The following is a 22175-nucleotide window of genomic DNA, read 5'->3' as shown; positions in this document are numbered from 1 at the left end:
AATGTTCAAAACAGATTCGGTCATTGGGTAGAACATTTTTGCCAGGGTAACCCAGAATGGACCATAGGTGAAAAGACTTCAAAGGCCGTGCGTTAGAAAAGCTACCAGCTCAAGAGATCTTCTGGACAGCCTCCATTCCAGTGCTGCTGACAACTGGTGAAAAATATCCTCATTTGTGAAATCCCCACAGCTGATAAATACAGCAGATAATACTGTCTATTCCATAAGAATAGATTACCAATAAAAACCCAGCCTGATACTTTTACCCAAGACTTCCTTCTGCCTTAAAAGAGGAAGGGAGAAATATCAAGACTATAGGATGCAAAGGATGGCTGAGTGAATATTCTCTGAATAGTCAAGCACTTTTTCTTACTTTCATGCACCTAAGCATCGAAGTTACAGGGTCAAAATTAGGTATAGTATAAATCTTCTGTTTTTCCGAGAAACAAATGTATCACTAATTATTTGCTAACTACAGAATAGTTTATACATGTAAATGAGGTACCTAATTAATTATTATTTAATAATTTTAGAAGAAAATAGATAACAATATATGCTATATTGAAATAAGTGTGTGCTCAAACATTTCATAACACAATTTTGTACATTACTCTTTTTTGACCAGCAGCTCTTTCAATTTTTTTCTAGGTTTATTGCAAATCATACACAAAATCCATTTTAAAAACAGACTCTTGAGTTTGCAAAGTCAAGCACGTGAAAGTTAGCAGCTTGCCTTTCTATGGGTGCCCTTGCAACTCCATTTCTATCTTTTTTCCATCGTGCACAGTAAACAACAGAATTTAGTGGGGGAGGAGTGTTGGAGGGATGACTATTATAATGTCATCAGGGCTATGTATCAGTACAAATGCAGAAAGGGGCAAATTTTTAAGTCAGTGTTTCTTCCCTCCACAGATGATTCAGCAGTATGATGGACCTTCTATTCCAGGTTTTCACCAATGAATATAAATAAACACAGGAAACAGAAAGAACATAATACTGGGGGTTTCCTTTTAATTAGAACTGTTCCATCAACTGTGTAGCACTGTGTGTGTGGCCATAGTCTGGAAGTCATCTGAGCATACTCAAGAATCATCAAGATATGGGGCTTTTTCCCCCTCAAGATACATAAGACAGAGAAAGGAAATTATTATTTTAAAAGCAATTAATAGTTCACCCTGAGCTAAGTGGAATTTCATGAGACAAAGAAAAGACATCTCAGCACCACTAGCATTCCTCTGTAAAATATTAAAATCCTGTAGGAAACAAAAAATGGTGTGAGGATTTCTTTAAAAAGTAAAAAGGGTCTCACAAATATATCTAATGAAAAACATGAGATAAGCTAAATACAGGGAAAGCCACAAGAATCCCTTAAATAAATGCTTGAAGAAAGAGGCCTAAGAAAAGGCTTGACAAAAGGCCTAGCTATGGATTGTCCTCCAAGACATGGAGATAAGACTAAAATCTCATACCAAGACAGGACTTATTTGTATGCAGTACATTTCCATCTATTTTGTATCCTTATTTTTATATTTTCTTATACTGTGAATAAACATACCATTAAAAAAATTAATGAAACATGGTCAACAAAGTGATTCTTTACAAACCTTTCCTAATAAGGAATAGACTTGAAGAGGGCTATATCAGTCACATTCTTCCATGACAAAAAGAACTTTGTTTTGGTAGTGAAAACCTAATACGAATACTACAATGCAGAAACAGAAGGACCCATACAACCAGAAACAAACATCTGTCAATGCATTTTTTCCACTTGTGTACTCTGAGAACGAGGTTGTGTTGGAAATTAATCTTTTGAACAGATGGACATGCACTATTTCCTGGAACTTCAGGATCCATACAGTGTGTTTGCCATGCGCTATCATTCATACGTGGCTTATGAAAGCAAATGACAGTTTGCATTGCCACTTGTGCATGTTTATTCACTGAAACAGTTCAACTTGTAAGCTTGGAAGGTGCTTTTGATCTAATGCTACTGCCTTGTACCAGTGATACTCAAAAGTACTTTGAAAATGTTAACAAAGGACAGGCTCACAATTTTGTCACTGCTTGAGAATCCTCTAATTTATTTTCTAAAGAAGTGGGGAAGCTGGACAAAAAGAGCTGTTAAGGGCATTTTTGCAATATGGCACCTATATGTGTATGCACTTAACGGTAGATAGGTGTGGATTTGGGTGTTTTTGCTATATAACTAAGTTTCTGGGTGGACAAGGAACCATTACAAAAGTCTGAGAAATGTTAAGGTGATGTAACCATATTTCAAGGGTATGCTTGGTAAAGTAACTGCAGCAGAGAACTGTGAGCTAGGACACAGGCTCTTGTTTCAATCTCACAGACTGCTATTTGACTTGGGCTAATGTCAAAAGGCAAAATCTGAGTGATTTGTGAGCAGTTTGAAAAACAGATATTTAGTGATAACTATATGGATTCATTTACCTTCAGTGAGGATTACATATTGATACTTTTTTTCAAGTCCTCAAAAGTTTCACTCCTGCTCATAAAACTTTGGCCCTACCTAACTCTTGATATCAAGGCTCAAGAGCTTTAAATTTTTCCCTCAACTTTATTTTAGACTCTGCAGTATGAAAAGTGCTAGTCTAAACATGTTCCCAAGCCTGTAATAGAGCAACTCAGAATTCTAGATCCTCAGGTCCATCCTTTGGCGAATATTTCTAACTCATTTTATTAATTAAACAGAACACTTCCCAGTACACTTAAATGGCTCAAAAGTTTCCAAGGTCTTTGATAGCTACCAGACTCCAAAGCTTTTCATTCTTTCATACTTTTATTGCATTGTGTCTAATCAGAATTGAATTTGTGGTATTTCTGGGGCTTAGGACCTTAGAAAGGAACAAACATGCTGAAAACTCTTTTCACACAATGCCATTTGAAGTATAATTCTGTATTTCATGTTTTCCCACTGGTCTTAATGATTTCAGCAGGAGATTTTTGGTGTTAAAATGAAGACCTAGACAATCAGTATTAAAAATTGTAATTAAAGGGTTTTGATATCTTTCACATGTAAATTTAGCTTTCCACAAACAATCTTAAAGTTAGGACTAGAAAAATAGGTAAAGGAAAAATACTTTAGAGCACGACATCCGTTCCTGAAAATGGCAGAGGAGTTCATCATAAACATGGTTTTAAGACTAAACAGACAACATCTACCATGTCTTAGGAATATAGCAGAAGTACCCCTTTCCCAGCTTTTTCTGAATTTTAAATAATCTGGTATGGGATGCTGAGCTTTCAACTACACAGAAACACCTAACCGAATGTACCAAGATGTACTTCCCTTTTAAGCACTGTTCTCTTCTCCGGAGCACCTGTTGCTTACCCATGAGGGTGAGTAACTTAAGTTTATTAATTGGGTCTACCTTTGAAAGGACAGTGAGTGAAGAAAGGTGTTTAAAATCTCCCAGAAGCATCTGACTGACACACTGAGGCTGCTTAGGAGTGCAATGCAGTCTTTCCAACCACCCTCCTGACGCTCTGCCCAAATAAACCATGATTCCTAGGCATCTGCAGCAGACTAAGCCACTACAATGAGGAGTAAGCTACAACAGTTCCTGTTAATACTGTGTAAACCTGTATTTGTACACACCTGCTGCTCTGTGAGTAATAAACCAGGGCTGGAACACATTTTCTGGAGTGGTTTGACTCTTTATTCCTCAGCGAACGTTCTGGCCCTTCCTTAGAATCCGACCAAGACTAGGATTCATCACAACTAGTGCTCCTACGTGGAGCCAGAATATTTTGTGTGTGTGGAAAAATCAAAAATTGTCATCAGGCACAGCAGAAACCTCCTTTTTCTACTTCTCCATTCGGACTTGAGGAGTTTTACACATTTGCCTAAGAAACAAACACATGTCAAGTACTACACTGTTATGGAATTAGTTACAGAAAACAAAACTGGGATAAATGGAATTTTCTTTAACTTACAAGGAAAAGTACAAAATGACAGGAAAAAACATATATCAGAATCAGAGCAACTCTTAGCAAAAGAGCATGGTCTCAAAAATATCCCCAAGCAATAACAGTAACCCCAAGGAAAAGGTTGAAACATACTTAAATTTAAACTCATAGATTTGTCACCAAAAACAATAGAAACTGATAGATAACACTCATTTTTGCAAGTATATCAGCAATCTTTAACTATGACAAAACAGTAACTGAGAAGTTCTTTGAGAATAAGTCCATGGATAGACCTGTGATACAGAAAAGAGCCATGAAGTCAGAATACAATTCCTTCTAAATGAAAGATTTGAGTGTGTTCTTCCTATATATGTTTAAAGTAAACAAACAAAAACCACCAAAAAGCTCTGAAAGTTTAAAGTTTGAAAAATGTGAGCGTTCCAAGGAGAACTCTACTTACAGTCATTTCTTTGGTTAGTAGGTTACAGGAAACACCATAAAATAACAGATAGCACATTTCAAAAGACAGTATTCAGTTCAGACAGCCAGTTACTTATCTAGATATCTGAGGTAGTTTTTGGACCTGTTGATAATGATTGCTTCCAAAAAGGCTTGCACAGCACCTCAAATCACCTAAATTTCTTTAAACAATGCTTACAAAAAGATTAATTTTTTCCTTTAAGCTTTTTAACTTAAATGTCACTTTGCAGATCGTTAGAAACATACAAGATTAAACTCATAACTTTGATAACTTGTTGCTTTAATAAAACCTCTACACACTTAAATACTATGAAACAAATTATTATGGCTCTGTATTCATATTTCCTTGAACTTGATAGTTTACAAAATAAACTTAATTGATACAACTCACTGGGACAATTATCGTAGTGCATATCTGATGAAGACATGAGTTATGTCAAGGCTAAATCTAATTCATTAGTCTTTCAAATGTACTTCATTATTATTCTTCATTATTATTCCCTCCCACTACAATGCACATACCTAAAATTTCTCACTATTTCTATGACTCAGCAAAGTTTATGGTAGATTTGCTTTAGCTTCACAAAATTTTTCATTTACAGACAACAGTTTTATATTACAAGAAGACTTAAACATAAACCTTATTTTACTTTCTGCAACAGATAATAACTGTAGAAATTCAGACAAGGATATATCCTCTTGAGGTTTTTGTGGTGATCACAATTCCATAGTGGGACTGCAGAGTGGCGACATAAAATGACTGCAAGACAATTAATTAAATAAATGTAATTTTCTTCTCTTTTACACCACTTAGTCCATCTAGTCTTCTCAAGTGGGAGATAAAACCAGTCTCCTTCCTTTTTAAAGATGAGGAAACTGAAGCATAATAAAGAGTCATGCTACCCTTCCAACTGAGAAAGTAAATGGAGAAGGAGGGATGGGAACAGAATCTCTCGGCCTTTGGTTTCATCTGACCTCACTTACCTAAAGAAAAGCCTACTGTTGTTCTTGATCAAAAAGGAAAACCTATAACAAGCAGACTCCTGTGTTTAATATTCTAAAAATATAGCAAAACAAAACAAACCCCAGCCTTGTTTTAAAACTAGGTTGAGGTTTTAAATTGCCTAATAGGTATAACACATTTTCATCTTTCAATATATTTTTCCAGAAATTGGGTAAGATTGAACTTCAAATTATCCCCACAAAAAAATGAGGTAGTCTAAATTCATCACATTTCATAACTTTTTCTTCTTCAGATGTTTATGGTGTGTTACTTTTTCTGGGATTTTGAATGGAGAGTAAAAAGCCATTTGGACAAGATCAAAATAGAAACATAAATTATTTCCTTACCTGTAATTTTATCTTCTCTATGAGAGTACCTGCTTCTCTGCTATTGCAGTACTGATGTGTTTTCTGCCTTTGTCCCAAGCTTCAGAGATTCCTCTGGTGATTTTTCCCCACTTGCTTACCAGCTTCCCCTGCTGGCACTTTGAGGTAGTGCACTCACATTTGGCTCCAGGAATACTGCCACAGCTGAGGGAATATAAGACAACTAAAAAACAAGTTAGAAAACAGCAGAGCAATATCCAGGCAGGAAAAAAAATGTTTAAAAACAATGAATCAGTCATCAACTTGAAACACTTTGATCATTTTCCTCTCTTTCCATCCATTTAGTATCTCCACATGAAGAAAAGTCTTTCCCATGCTTGGAGAAATTTTAGCCAAGGAGTGGGTGCTGACAGAGTAGTGGGTACCCATTCAGAGAACATAAAATTATTTTAAGGGAATCTAATTTTAACTTTCTCTAGTATGAGTACCCATCACGCCATCACTCTAACACAGATAAGAGAAGAAAGGTGGCAGATTTGGAGGATTTCAGAAAAATCCCCATCACCCTGTCTCAAGTCTGAATAAAACTGGGGAAAAGGAAGACACAAGGGTTTTTCACCTAAAAGCTGTCGTAGATGAACAATTAGAAGGATTTCCCATTGCCCAGGGAAAAATGCATAAATTCTCGTTCACCAAGAAGAAGTCAAGATTATGGTTGCTGATTCCCAGCTAATAGTTGTAGTCGTCTTGGTCATCAGAGAAGAAGAAAGGAAAAGAGAAACTAGTACTGTCAATTTAATAAGTAAATAAATTAAACACCAGAGAGCATATCCACCATCCATGCTTGAGTTGCACATAGATGACAAAATTTCACTGTGATTCTCTTGGGTTTTTACATGTAATGGTCACAAGTTCCTGTGGCATTCTTGGAAGAAGGTAGCATGACACACTGGTGTTAATTCCAGAAAATAATGGTTTTGATGTGTTTCCCTGGAATTTGCCCTGAACTCATGTCGAACTGATGCACGTTGCTAGCATCATTCCTGAACAGATTAGAAAAGTCTTGCTTGAATATTATGGAGATTTCCAGGTGACATTTACAACTTTCTAAAACTCCTTTGTACCGGGGATCACCTTGATGCTGTTTCTGAACTTCACAGTACACAGAAAAGATGTATCCCGTCAAAGGAAAAAATGAACTCTAGAAATGTAACTAAGAACCTGCTTTGGTATTCAATTTAATTTGTCCTTTTAAAGAACCTGGCCAGTTGTCTTCATACCTGCATCTTCTCATCATCTTCTGATTAGTATGTGATGCAAGGCAAGGTAAGTATGAATGAATCAAAGCAGTTAATCACAGTTAGACACTGGTATTCTAAAATCTCAATTAATGAAGGAAAGACCAAAGCGCTCTGAAGAGGTTTTTGCCTTCAAATTTCAGGAATATAAGTACCAATGATGTACTTTTAGGTCACGAGAGAGACAAAGGACCCTAGTAATTTCTTGAATGGCCCTCCAAAAAGAAATTGGCTTTGCAAGTAATCAGCTTCAAATTTGCCAAGTTGCATTCTAGGAGAAAGTCTCCTGTTCCTTTTTCGTACTTTGAAAATGTTGAACAATAATTATTAACAACTGGAATTAGAATGATGCCTTTAAGACAATAAAGGTCACTCTGGAAAGATGATAAGGAGGCAGGACAGAGGGATCTCAGAATTCTAGAAGAACAACTTCCCTGAGTTTTCAGTTCATTTGCCTGAGTTGATAACAGCACACGCACAGGTAAAGTCCTTCGGTCTTCTTTTGGCAGGAACATGTTCCTGAGCTACAAAGCTTGATTTCAAGATGAAGGAACAAGCTGTTGTTCTTCTGGCTGGCATCAGCAAGATATTTTCTGGCATTCTTGAACCTGAACAGGCAAAGCTGTTTTGGACCTCCTATAATACGCAGCTCCACTAAAATTCTCAAATCTTCTATTACTACTGAGTTTGCAGATACACGTTGGTTAGATACAATCCATTGTTTCCTTGAGATCATATCCATCTTCATAAAGTGGAGACACACTTGTGTTTGCTTCTGGTTTTAGAGGTCTTGCCAATATCATGCTACTGGTCACATCATGCAAATAAGTCATCGTGAACTGGACATTTTGTAGCTTCACCCAGAATCTCCTCTTCAAAGCTCTATCACATTTCTCACTGCATATATGGAAGGGGATGAAGGATGGTCAGGACTGTAAAAGCTGAAAAGGAATCTTATGTGTATGCTAGTAATGCAGCAGAAGAAAGGTCAAAATCCATTTTTACAGAATGTATAGAGTCCTTTGGAGTCTCTTCTCCATACACAGCAGTAGTGTCTTTCCTAAGATGAACCTGCTGTTCACCAAGGTGGAAGAAGGAGTAAATGACAAGCTATTAAAAAAATTAACAACTTTGAAATTCTTATGGAAATTAATTTTACGTTGGCCCTTTTCTTTTTAATTTAGTCCTATACATTAATCTTCCATTTATTCTTGCCTGAAATACAGTTTTTCTTCATTTTGAACAGTTCTCGGATAGGACAGGACTATCTTCATTATTCTTATGGAGAAATAAGATTTACAACCATGCCCACTTCACTCTGCAAGGGAATAATATCTGAGTAACCTGGTTTCAACTGGTTTGAGTGTTGTTCACTCCTCCAATGGTGACTGCACATATGCAGTCAGGATGACTGATTTTCTCTGCTTGATATTAATTATTATCCATTTCATTCCTTCCTTCCTTATTAGAAGGTAGAAAAGCAGATCTGTGACAGGGCAGTCTTCTGAGGTTTTCTGTGAGCAGTCCTAATCAATAAGGAAAACCATGGGATTTTGGAGAACTGAAAGTAATACCCTTTGGACAGTTGGGGGCCACTTTCCCATTCCCTCATACCAGTTCTGCAACTAAGCAGTGATGCACAGTTTTTGAATCCTGTACCAAACACCTGTGGAAAGAGGCAAGAACTCTGCCTACAGCTATTTACGTAGTAGGTGATGTGAGGTTTCAGAACACTCCAGTCCCTCTGAGCTGAAATATATAATTCCTGACTTGAAGAAATGATCCAAAGAACCCCTTCCAGGCTATAAAGAAGGGTGAAACAAGGAAGAAGCACTAGTTTTAGAGCACGCCAGCATGAACTCGCATAATACTGGCACTTGAATATCATCTTCCTATATAGTAACTTGTGAGGTAGTAGAAATTGGCAGTAGAAAACTAAAAAGGACTGCTAGATATTCAAAGAGCCCTCTTGCACAGCTGTGAAAGGGCAAAGAGACTGGCAGAAAATGGAGCTGCAAATGAGACTGAAAACATCTTTGATTTCGGTGTCAGGACATTTCCACTTTGTGGAGAAGTGGAGAAAACCAGTAATTTACATACAGCATTCAGAATTCATTCTTATTTTCCATCACAGAGGCAGAAAATTATTCTTCAGACATGAGGTCAATATCTCAAACATGCCAGCAAAGGACAAATTAGGGGAAAAAAAGAAAAGAAAGAAAATTAAATCACAAGTTGAATCTTTTGGGACAAAGGCAGAAAACCTCTTGGCTGGACTGATGGAGTGGAGGATTCCCAGGTGGAAGAAAGTAATGCTTGCAAAAATCACTTATTAGTTAATTAGTGGCATGCAACTGAAATCCATTTGCATTTTTCTTTAAATATAACAGAAATATTTTCCTTTGATGTCAGAATAATTCTGTCAATTTTCAGTTTCTGCAGAAGCTAAAATGACGGTTTACAATGGATCACATTGGAAACAGTCTTACCTTAGGAAAAACTATTCCTTCATAAAAATGTATAAAACACATCGTATATTACTAACACTCTGTGAGTGTGCTAAGGGGTTGCAAAAGATTTTATTTCTCATGATATGTACAGTTTTTACTCACAAAAAAATGCTAGAGTAACAGTTCTGAATAGCTAGAGACAAGACCCGGTGTATTCACAAGCAGATAAAGCAGGGTATTGAATACAAATAAGGAAAAATTGCAAACCTTCTCGGCAAATGCTGCTAATTAAAAAAATAAAAATGCTATTCTGTTTTCAGAAATTATTTTCTTTCAAGTAATGCATTAACAGGCTCCTTCTTTCCACAAGAGCTGTACCTATGAATATTGCCTTTAACCCATTCTCCCTTTTGATGCTCCTCACTTTCAGTTCTTAATACCAGTATCCATAGGACTCAGAATCAGAACAAAAGTAAACAAAATCTGAGACTGAGAATGTCTTGGGAGATAAATGTTTGGATTATCTTCACCTGCCCAATAAGTTTTATTGACCTTTCAGTCTATGACTTTGCTTACACACCATAACACTTCTTGCTTTAATCCTTTCCATCATAACTCATGTTTTGTGGGTATTTTTAAGGACATTTGCCTTTAGGGAAAGGACTATGACTTGTCTAGATTACTGTGACCTACAAATGAACATCATCAAGCTGTAGGCCTAAACTCATGTCAAATGTAGACTTGCAACAGGAACCTTTTCATAGGGTAGAACTAGGCATGCCAACTTCACATTAAAGAAGTAAATTTGGTATATAGCAGCTATTTTTAAGAAAATCAGTGAATTGCATAGCCCTGAATACTGAAGATTCCTTGTAACGTGTTGGCTGGAATGCTAACTATTTTCATCAAACTCTCCATGTGTCCTAAAATATGAAAGACGTGATGCTAGATCAAAACAATAATTACTTACTAATACAAAAGGCTAGCTTGACCCCAGAAGATGTCATCCTACTTCCATTACCAGCTCATTTGCCTCCTGAAACTTGTAAGTACCTTTAGGTAAAGGTGTACATACCACTCATTGCTATTTTAATGACAGATTAGATACAGTGGGTCTCTGAGTTAGCAATGAGAAACATGCTGAGGCAGCTGCAAACTTCTCCTAGTGACAGATTAGCCAAAGGCATGGAAAGAGATGCCATAGCAACAAAAAGACTGTCACAAGTGCAATCACTCTTTTCCATGGGTAATATTTTGATACAGTCTGTGCACTTACTTATATTGTAATCATATCCTTTTTATGAACCACAAGGTATTGCTAGTCACTGTATATATGTGTATTATTCTTATAAATCTTCATCTGAAATTAAGGTAGAAGGTTAGGAGCCTGCAGACAGAGGCTCTGAAGTGAGGCAGGGGGATAGAGAAGTTTTGCAGTTAGGTTGTTTCTTAATTTATTCATACAGCCCCTTAAGTAATATTAGGAAAAGCACTTGCTGTCATTATTTACTACTGACACATGGCAGATCATTGATTTATCCTGCAAGTATTCGCATTTTGGAGTGGTCAAAGCAAAAGGCAAATTGTTTCATGTGGTGGAAGTTAGTAGCAGCTTTACACTGAAAAAATGTCATGTGAGAAATACATTGAATTATTAGCACTGACTGACCACAACTACCATACATCCGGCCTATCAGAAACATCCTAGAATGACCTATATACAATGTTTATATGAAGAATTCCTGTTTTTTCTAATTTTGTGTCATTGTTACTGCTGTTTTTGGGAAGCCTGGAGGAGAAAGAGGAATAAAGACGTGAGGGAAGAGGATACCACAATAGCAATATTTCTTTTCAGCTCTGGCAGAAAAAACAGTAATGCTTGTTCCATTTTCTTCTGCTCTGCTGCTGCTTAAAGAGCCTATGCATCTGTTGCTCATGCAGAGAAGCACAGATCAACGGCTAACGTAGCTGCATTGCTAACACTGATGTCAGGCTCAGTTACAAGAAAAATGCCATTTTCTCCTCATATCCAGGGACATATTTTAGCTCTCTTGTATTAGGTTGTCTTACTCAAGCAGTGGTTATGACAGCACCGGTAGTAGTTGAGTCACCGCTAATGTTGACTCCTGATACTGGGAATCTCAGCAGCCCACTGCACAGCATTACTACGTAAAGGTACCTAATAGAGGTCCTTTCATCCCTTGTGCTGAAAGGGTTATGAACAGCATATTTTACACATTGAAACATAAATAAAATTACTGTCTCTCCTTTCAGCAGCTGTAATGAATTTAGAAACAATCCAGCATCTGCAAGTGAGAAAGAGGAGATAGGGTAAAAATGTAAGCAGTATTTACAGATAGCAGTAGAACTGCATTGATTCAGAGTAGTGGAATGCACATACTGAACACCATTTGGCTTCATGTGCAGCCAGTTGGTGTGTTTGGATGGTACACTTTCTCCTCTTCCAAGAATGTTATTCAATTTTTAGTTTCTTTTAAACTCTGGATGCCATAATGTAAAATTAGATTAAATAGAATATTACAAATATCTGACTTCAGGCTCTTGTCAATATTGTTTTGGAATGTAGATAAACACTCTCAGTATGGATTTCTTTCCATTCCGGCAATATTTCTGTTCTTTTCACACTAGTCGTCTATCTCTGGTAATGATTTGGAAAGGAGATTTGGATTTGGAATGTAGATAAATATACTCAATATAGATTTATTTTTGGCCCTGTAATATTTCTCTTTTATTTCTCTCTGTCCTTGTAATATTTATTTTATTTTTTTTACAGTACTCTACTTCTAATATTGGTTTGGCATATAGTTACATAGTAATATATTAGATATTGATTTCTTTCTGTTCTGCAGTGTGCTTTTCCCCACATATTAAAAATAATAGCCAGTTTTCAGAGTGACAATTGCAGTTCCTTCTGCCCCTCATAAAAGGTTGGGTGCTAAGCTATTCCAGAAGTTGGATGCTTATTTCCAAAAGATGGCCCTCTATGACCTATCTGAAAATACTATTTTCACTTTTTTATAGGAGAACATTAACTTCCTCCTTCTAGAGATTTTCAGAGGTTAATAATCAATACCTGCTATGCATTACATCTGATATTTTTAGTTCATTTATATTATTAATATTAGTATTATTGGTAGTATTATACCAACAAGTCAATTCTAAAAGGATATGCACTTGGTGCCAGTTTTTGCTTAAGAGTAGTTACTGGACATGTTGCTTATCATAGTATGATTCACCAATTTAGCTCATAGCTGTGTATCCTCAGAATATGAACATTTTCGAAACATCTCTTATATTATAATGCATTTGATAGTGTCAAAGTCCAAAGTTTCCCAAACTGACAAAGAATGAAGTGGCGTTTTTGATCATCTTCCTACTGAAGACCACATCAAAGAGAGTAAAGTCTCAGAGCCAGCATCTTGCCACTCAACATTAAGTATCTAAATGTTAGGCACTAAGCCAGTCATCACAGCTTTCCTTTAGAGTTATTAGGGAGACATAAGCACCTCCAGAAGATAATTCATCTGACTTATCTTAGGACAAAATGAATTGTCCTCTGGAATCGAGCAATCCTTTCCAACACTAAAATGACAACCTAGAGCTTAGGCTAGTCATCTCACTCTAGAAAGTCCTAACCCAAGCAAAGTCCAGTAAATTCCACTCCACATATTTCAGCCAGAACTTAGTACTTAGCATTAAACAATGCCTTATTCCACAAGCAGATCTACCAAATCAAACTATTTTGAGGACCTGATGCACTTTCAAGTTCAAACTTCGGCTTTTGAAACTTACAGACAAGGTACTATTTCATTACTGTGCAATGGTTTGAAGCTGCACCAGGGGAGGCTTAGACTGGACGTTAGGAAACATTTATTTACCGAGAGGGTGATCAAACATTTACTGAAACAGGCTTCCTAGAGAGGTGGACTGTCAGTTTTTGAGAGGCATTTGGACAATGCCATTAACAACACGCTTTAACTTTTGGTCAGCCCTGAACTGGTCAGGTAGTTGGACTAGATGATCATTGTAGGTCCCTTCCAACTGAACTAGTCTAGTCTAGTCTATTTTATTTCACATGAAAAATATCAATGATATTTCTCTACATCATCATAAAATATCAGCCCAGGGCTGATATTTTCCCTACACCTGGGCACAAGTGCATACTTTCAGTCATGTTGCAGGTCCAGGATCTCAGGATGAGACCCAGGATGCACCACTTTACCTGTGTTCCTGTGCTCTAGTTTCTGCAGAAAAGACACATGGGTTTACGGGCTCCCCAGCAGCCACGACATGCTCCATGCAAGTCCCAGGGTGGATGCCTGGGGAACCAGGACCCGAGGAGGCACTGCAGATGCACTTTCATGCAGGTTACATGCAGCTTCTGGTGCTCTTATTTAAAGTCAGTCTATTTTAAAGATAATGGACAATGTACTGTTCTTAAAAATACAAGGGAAGCCTGGCATCTGGAATGCGCTTGAAAAACCCCTATCGAGAGACCTCTGGTATGGAATACACCCCATAATGGAGAGAAACATGAAATTGTGTCTCCTTAGCTCTTACCTGACTGCAAACTGTTGTTTTCCAATAAAGTAAAAGTAAAGGGTTCCTTTGTTCAATAAAAACTTACAGCATTTTTTTAACATCATTGTCAATTTTATACATCAGATTGCTATACTTTTGAGTTTTCAACTGATGGGAAAATTTCCCTGCTTTAAACAGATGTTTTCCTTATTTTGCAAAAACAGAAGAAAATGCAACCGAGAGAGCTTTTTGAATGAAAATAATTATATTAGAAAAAGCCTGTACAAAGAAAAAATATTTCAAAGGTAAAAAAAAAATTATTTGGATTTTCACTTTATCTTAATGCTACTGTCGTCATTTAAAAGAGGGTAGCATGATAAAATTTTTGTGTTTATTTATCAAAACATTGAGGCTAGCCATATAGAAAAAAATTCAATGGCTCTATCTCACAACAGTTTCTCAGTCTGGAGGAGAATGCCACAATGTGCCTAGTAAAACTCAGCTGTGCACATAATCATTTCATAATTCTCCTAATGTATTCCTGAACATCCTTTTTTGTTGTGGTATAATGCTCAGGAATGCAAGCACTCATTTCTTTACATGAAGCAAAAAATATTACTGTTTTAGCTAAATTGTCGTTGCCTTTTCTCCCCTTCCCCTCCTGCAGGCTACGTAGACCCAAAATAGTCAATTCTAAACCCGCACAAGTTAACTCAGTACTCAGCTTATTCATACACACTTTACCACCCCGTATTCATTCTTTTTCCATGGTTAACTCCTAATGTCAGCCCTCTCCCACTAATATGCAGACAAATTAGGAAAAACAGTTTAATCTGTCCATAATATCTGGTTTTGCATTCTGAAGGTAAACAATTTCCACCTGACTTTCCTTAACATTTGAATTCTGACACCGTAACATTTCATGCTACTTCTAATTCATTAATGATGTATTACCTTATTAGATCCCCATATCTGAACAAAATGTGAAACCTCAAGTAGACCACATTTTTAAAAATCAATTAGTTTTCTCCCATTATTCGCTTGGCCTTTTTGCTTAGTGATTGATACAATAAGTATTAAGAAGTTGGCATCATCAATTTTTACAAGAGTGTGAGTAAATATGCTAACGGAGGTGGACTAGCAAAATCCTTCCTTCACTAGTTTTATCTCTAACATAATGCTGACTATTAGAGGCTTGACATGTGGAAACGTAGGTGCTGCTTTTGAACTTGGTATCCTGTGAAGAGAATGTAGTAGCACTTCAGCGGTTAATTAGGTTACTTTTTTTTGCACATGAAGGAGGCAAACTTACAGAAAATGTTTGGAGGTGAATATAGACTTTCTTAGACCTTTCAGGAAAGCCTTCACAAGGCTTTTGTGCAATACACTTAAATTACCCAAGCTGTTCAGTTCTCTTTATTTCTTTATGCTTTTACATTATACATGAAAATCACATATGGGTTATTTCATTCGACAATCAGATTCTTATTATTAATGACTTCTTAATACTGACTCTCTGTACAGTTCCTTTTATTTTTCTCAAAAAAAGGGGGTTTTGAAACGACAGAGCACTTTAGAATTTTTCCTTTTATTTATATAGACTTTTGGAAGCAGAAAGAGGAGTTACAAAAATATTGTAGTCACTACATATTAAGAAAAAGTCCTTGCTTTTTGATAATAACCTACTCTCTTAACACAAAGAATCTCTCACGTTTCCAATAGCAATGTATATTTTTCTGGGCATCAGAATGACATCTGTTAAAATCTCAGTCTCCTGCCTCTGGAAAGACAGAGACCTTCATCCACCTGCCACCTGTTTTCAACAACTGAGACCAGATCTTTGTCAGAAATTTCAATTGAAGTTCGCTCACGTCTCAAGACTGCTTTGCAGCTGTGTGGGAAATGAAGGAAGAAGGGGGCAAACACATATTATCTGGACAAATTAGAGGCCAGAACAAATCGGGGGGGGGGGGTTTAAGGGGATTAGCGTTTTCCTTTTAGTGGTGGTAGGTCTGCAAGCAGGTTATGATAGCCATTGTACTGAATCAGTGCGTATGATGGCAAATAAAATAAATAAAAATGGCTTTTTCACAGCTTCACTTCTGAAGAGGTATGAAATGAGTCCTGCGGATTGTTACCTCCAGGGAGGACAAGGAAAGACCAATTCCTGCAAAAAGCCAGACCTATGAGTCTGCAACAGAGGCATAAACCCTTGAGCACAAGAGCCTTGGGCTTCTGTGGACTCCTAACAGTGGGCAGAACTTCATAACCTTGACCAATGTAGAAAAACCTATCTTCTGACAAAAACTTAGGAAGAAATCTCCTCAGGGCAACTCTAATTGATATCTGCTCCTTCTGTGATCTCTTTTTTTCCTACAGAAATGTAATCCAGATCCACATTTTTACTTACTGCTTGTTAAACTCTCACATTAAGTATAAAACAGCATGTGTTCTTTAACACTAATAGTGCCATGTAGTAGTAGCAAGGACAAATATCAAAACACACACACACACACGTAATTCTTTTTTTATTTCTATTACTATTATTAAATTATATCTAGTTCCTTTTGGTTATAATAAAAACACACACACACATTTTACATGCATATAATCAGATTTGCATTGGCATGTACAAATTTAAGTGTGGGCAGCATTCAAGCAAGGTTAGCTTCAGAAGAAACACATTAGAAAGAGGTCTCAGGAGTATAATTGTATATCAAACATTTAGAAAGTATCTTTCCTTCAAAGAATGTCAAAATGTTTTAAAGACTTATATATACAGAAACTGAGACATGTAGAGTGCTCTGTGGAACAGAAGGAATATAATTCAGTCAGTGCACATTTCACTACAACCAAGGTGTACCAGCAATTTAGTGCCTATGCAAGGAGGGTTTCAATCAAATGACGTAGACACTCAGACACCTGCATAGAGTAAACACCACAGTAGCAAATTATGGCCTGACACTGCAAACAGTAACTAAATCCTTACAAGGAAAACCAGTCATGAGGATGTGTGGTGGGATGTAGGGATGAAAGTGTTTATGCTTGTGTGTCTTCAGAGTGTGTTTTAATCTGTTCTATGTTGATGAAGAACTGTGATAACTCTATAAAGGTACAACATTGTCTTTTTAGGAAGTTTGAGTGTTTAATGTTTAGCTGAAGAATTTGTTATTCTTCTGTTTCTAGTAGCCACTAAAATCTGAGATGACAGCAGGCTTACCTTCTTTTCAGGCATTGTATATGATGAATGCTAAATGTATTTCTGTTAATGTAATTTTGAACTAATAATATAAAAAGTGTCAAATGGAGAAAAGGAACTCACTGAAAGTCTGTCAAATCTTTTTAGTAAGTCCCAGTCATACAAGACAGAAACAACCAGAAGACCATACTGTCATGACACATCAAATGCTTACCATACTCAGTAGTTTCTATGTAGAAACAAGGTAATTCCATGTTATTGATAAAATTGCACTTGTTTGCTATCCTGTGAATGAAGAGCTTTGCAGGGTGTATAGACTTTGTGCAACTGGTTTCAGAGAGAAATACATATCAGATTATAATATCATTACTGGTAGGTGAAAAAGGGGTCAACTCTACTATCTCCACTGCTTACCTGAGAAGGTCTGGCACACTGCTTACCATATTCAAGCAATTGCTAAGTGTGCAAACGTGCAGGAAAACGTGGAGGACCAGGACGTCCAATCCCAGTATGACTATCTTCCCACACTTCTTTAGTCTTCTCAGCTGTCTTCTATGTACACCCAATTTCATGTGCACTTTTGGTTTTTTTTCACCTGTTGGTAACATGTAAGGTTGGTATCATACCTACCCTAGTTGTTTTCACTTTATTCCCAGAGGAACAGCTCCATCCCTTTCGATCTGGAAGAACTTTACATTCCTCCCCTTCGAGACATGGTTGCATGTGGCACCACCATTTCTGCTCCACTATTGAAGCTAAAAGAGAGGCACACAAACACATTCGCATGTTATTGAAACAGACACTATAATATGTCATTATCTTTCAACATTTCTTTTATTTTCCAGGAAAATGTTATAAATATATTGACTGACAGCTAGTCTGTGATTTTCAGCCAGCTCAGAATCTTCATAAGAATTAGGTCTCAGTTTGCACAAGGCGCTCTGTGCTTCACAATCTCTTTACTGTGGGGTTTTTTTTTAAATTTACTGCAGTTACAAACTAATTTCAAAGCATTTCTTTCCAACCCTCATTTTTTCTTGCTCAGCCAAATTTCAAAGTTTTAAGTAGAATATCTTCTTTTGAGTTACTGTGTTTTGCCTGATCTACTATATAGTCTAGCATAGCTTGATTAAATTTATTCCCCAATAATGACATATTTACAGCTTCTCTGACAGCCAACAACATATCAACAGTAAAGAGATCATGTAAAGGGTGAATCCATCCTGCTGCTCTTTCAGAGAAAGAGATGTGAAAAATCAACTAGTATTTTCCCCAAATAAAACATATGAGCCTATGCCAGATTTGTTAAGCAAAACATTAATATTGCACTGTGAATAGGAAAAATAGTGTTGGTCTAAAAAGACTGAAAACCAGCCAGAACTGTGTTCTGTTTGTTTGCTTGTTTGTTCCTGTATAATAATAAAAAAAATACAAATAAAAGGTAAGACTGCAGCACATGAAAACAATATGCTTATGTAGATTTTGCATAAACATTTTTAATTAAGTGAATTTCATACAATTCCGAGGGCACTCTCTTAGTTAGATCAAATTTAGCTTCTCAAGAGGTCTCTTTCACTGGCCTCTAATAATTTTGCTTAGCATTCCCATTTAGTAATAGCAAAAAATTCATTTTTGCCGTCTTCCTCCCATTCACCTTGGGCATGCCCTTCAAAATGCAAAAGGCTTCCTACTCTTATTTTAAATATCTAACTGTAATGGTGTGGTTCTCATTGATGACATTAAGCCAGCAAAACCCCCTAGGCACATGCAACAACAGGAAGCAATAGAGTAGTCGCACCATCAACACAAGAAGGAGCTGCCCGGGTGGTACCTGCTACCTGCCCAGGGAAGCAGGAGCACTTCACTGTCTGTGATCTTTCTTCTATCTTGTTCTTATTGCAACATCGGTGGAGTGCCACCACTTCACAGGTCCCAGTTTTAACATGGTGAGCTGTGAAAATAAGAAGATGAGCAATTTGATAACATTGCGAGGTAACATCATACTGTTGGGGGGGGGGGAGGGGGTGTTAATTAGAAATGCATTAAACTTGGCTCTGTAAGGCACTCTGCCGTGCATGAAGCTAGAATTACAATGGTGCTAACACTAGAATGTAAAGTTGATTTCTTTTCCAAATGTAGTATAACTATCTTAGGCAGAAAACACTGGGTAAAGAAGAACAAGCAGAGAAGGCTGTATATGGGACTGTTCCAGGGAAGCAGGAAGTAGAAACGTTATAAAACTAACCTAGAAACTATATTAGTTTTTGGACTCACATAAACAGCTGTGTATCTCTACCAAGATTTTTTTTTTCTTTTCCCTGAGGGATAAACCTTGAAATGAAAGTGTATCAATGTTAAAATACCCATACATGCATAAGTTTTCAAAATCTATGTCTCCAGACTTTATGTTCAGGGCAAATGCAATCTTGATATGATATCCCAAAACCTCCAGACAGACAGACAGAGAAGAGCTGGCAGGATACAGGGACAGCCCTCAAACAAAACCCAGAAATAAATTCTACCAGGAACCCCATTTTTAATCTTTCTGCCTGGCACTCTAATGAAAGTCTGGGAATATGGGGAATGAAATTCTTCAAACGTGGGCACAATTTTCATTATATCATGTCCAGTAGCCATCACCCCCACCCATGCTGCTCTAACTGTTCACCAGAACCATGCTACTGGAGTCCTATGATAGGACCAATTTGGTAAGAGTACTACCAAACCACACTTTCTGGTTCAGCATCCAGTTAGCAAAGGATGTGAAATTCAGAAAAAGTAATTTTAACTGAACTTTCAGTGGTGACCAATACAAGACCAGGTATTTCTGGGGACAGTTCATTTCCATCGGAAGCAAGAGAGAAAATAATCCAAACTTTTAGCTGGTATTGACCTACAACCTTGTACAGAGAGCAATATTAATTACGCAAAGCAATATGTATTTTAACAGTACCCCTACTTCCGGAGTTTTTTTCTGTTGTGTAACTTTTTGTATGCTTTATGCAAAGCCTGTATACTGAACACTTCAGCTACCTTTTATATCCCTAATGGCAAAAAATAAATGAGAGCTTCCATGAGGACAAGACCCTACTAACAGGCTTTCAGGAGCCCAACATTGATTCCTGGATCCACTCAGTTGTTATTGCACAGTATCAGCTCCCAAAAAGGGCTGAGGAAGGAAAACAAACTTGATGTAGGTTATGGACCCTAAGAATGTTCCTAGAGGCAAAGCCAAAGGCAACAATTAGAGTCTGGGTCTTCATCAACAAAATATAAACCACTAAACATTTCATGCAGACAATTACACATTTTTCAGTAGAACAAAGTCCACTGAACAGTCCGTGATCTTCCTTGTCACTGCATCGTGCTATGTCAGGTTAGATTACATCATGCTGTACTACTGCTGAAATGATGTAACACAATGCAAAGAGGTAACCCATGATCCATCATATTGTGATACACTGAAATGTTCCATATAAATCAGAAATCTAGGAGAAAAGGGTCTTTTTTGCATAAAAAAGCTTTTTTTTGTTTTTTAACTATTTATCACTTTTAAATCAATAGAGGATGAGGAAAGCAATAAATACGACCTGTGTAAACTTTGCAATCTCTGATATTTTACACCTTTGATGATGAGGAAATATTTTTACAGCTACCAGCACTGTCTGCTGTAAAATTTACTTTTAATAATTTTCCAAACAATTTCACTGGTATATATGCCAATAAAACAATTTAAATAAATACATTCATTTTTCTCAGTATAACAGTTATAAGACTTTTTGTTTGTTATATGCTAAAAAAATATTCTAGGATATATTTCTAATGTATAATATATAGTAGACAAACACATGCTGCTTTTTTAAGTTCACATTCATTTTTATTTTGATAGGTAATTACACATCTTATACCCACACATGTTAACACAAATTCATTTATTTGTATTTTATGAAAGACACATAAAAAACCCAGACACTGAATCTAAAAAAGAAAGTCAATCTAGTGGTAGGATGTGAACTTTGTCCCACTTAATTTTTCAGTATATTAGTATATATATTTGTATTCTAATGTGTATCATTGATCCTGAAATTTTGTCTCCTCACTCTTTTATTAAATAGCTTTACACAGCTCTACCAGGTGTAGAGAAATGCCATAATATACCTGCTAAGAGAAAATAAAGTACAATGTTCACCAACAGCCACCTGGAATGGAAGCCAGTCAAAAGAGCTGTTGTAAAATGCCATGAGGGAAATGTTCATACTGACACAAAACTTTTGAAAGACTTGGTTTATAGCAATTAGGGAGAGAAAATCAGGCATTTTAAGACTTTTATAGGAAAAGAGTGTAATTAAATGAAGTGCTCACGTACATTCATGTATGATACAGAAAAGCATTTCAAAGGGTGAAAAGATATGTGAAAATGTGAGAGAAAAAATAATCACATACTATTGATAGTATTTCGGGGAATCTTTAATAAAGCTGCTTTGAAATTTTCTAGGTATAAAACCAAAACAACCTATAAAACTACACAAAGATATTTCAAACATTGAAAATCTAGGCCAACCATCCTCTAGTTTCTATTTACCATCTACAGGATGCAATGAATATTCCTTGAGAGGAAATGTAGGGGTTTCAGCTCCTTATGCTATCAAATAATTAAGTTCCAGTGCAGTAAGTACAGTATCTGTCACATTCATGTGAAACAAAAGCCTCTATATTGTAGATAAAGGATTTCCCACAACATAATACAAATTAACCTCATTAAGCCACTGAACCATTCCATGAAAGGAGGATAGCACTTTAGGAGATTCGCATTTTGGTTTCGTTTCTTCTTCTCCTAGCACAGACTTCAAAGTATGCTGCTTGCTTTACAGAAAACGTTTGAAGAACTGAATGTCATTTCTGGAATCCTACAGAAATTCATTATTCAAAACCGCTGCACACATTCAG

The 22175-nt window shown here is 36.6% G+C and overlaps 1 protein-coding gene across 2 annotated transcripts in view; it reads right to left on the bottom strand.

The window, feature by feature from the left end:
* The window catches only part of TAFA2 (TAFA chemokine like family member 2), a 196560-nt gene that overhangs the window by 5747 nt on the left and 168638 nt on the right, over positions 1–22175 (bottom strand). The window contains exons 3-5 of one of the 2 annotated variants that reach the window (XR_012658567.1): positions 19027–19179; positions 17859–17983; positions 3620–3867 (exon numbers count right to left, since the gene is read on the bottom strand). Coding sequence is in view for 1 of the 2 variants with exons in the window: in XM_075080937.1 (XP_074937038.1) it covers positions 17859–17983; positions 19027–19179 (278 nt within the window). In the remaining variant the exon portion in view is untranslated. The remainder of the gene's footprint in view (positions 1–3619; positions 3868–17858; positions 17984–19026; positions 19180–22175) is intronic. The other variant, XM_075080937.1, reaches the window with a different exon arrangement.

Source organism: Phalacrocorax aristotelis, chromosome 1 (genome assembly GCF_949628215.1).
Source record: "Phalacrocorax aristotelis chromosome 1, bGulAri2.1, whole genome shotgun sequence".
NCBI lineage: Eukaryota > Metazoa > Chordata > Aves > Suliformes > Phalacrocoracidae > Phalacrocorax > Phalacrocorax aristotelis.
Note: the sequence above shows the minus strand (reverse complement) of the source record. Positions and strands in the feature narration are given on the sequence as shown.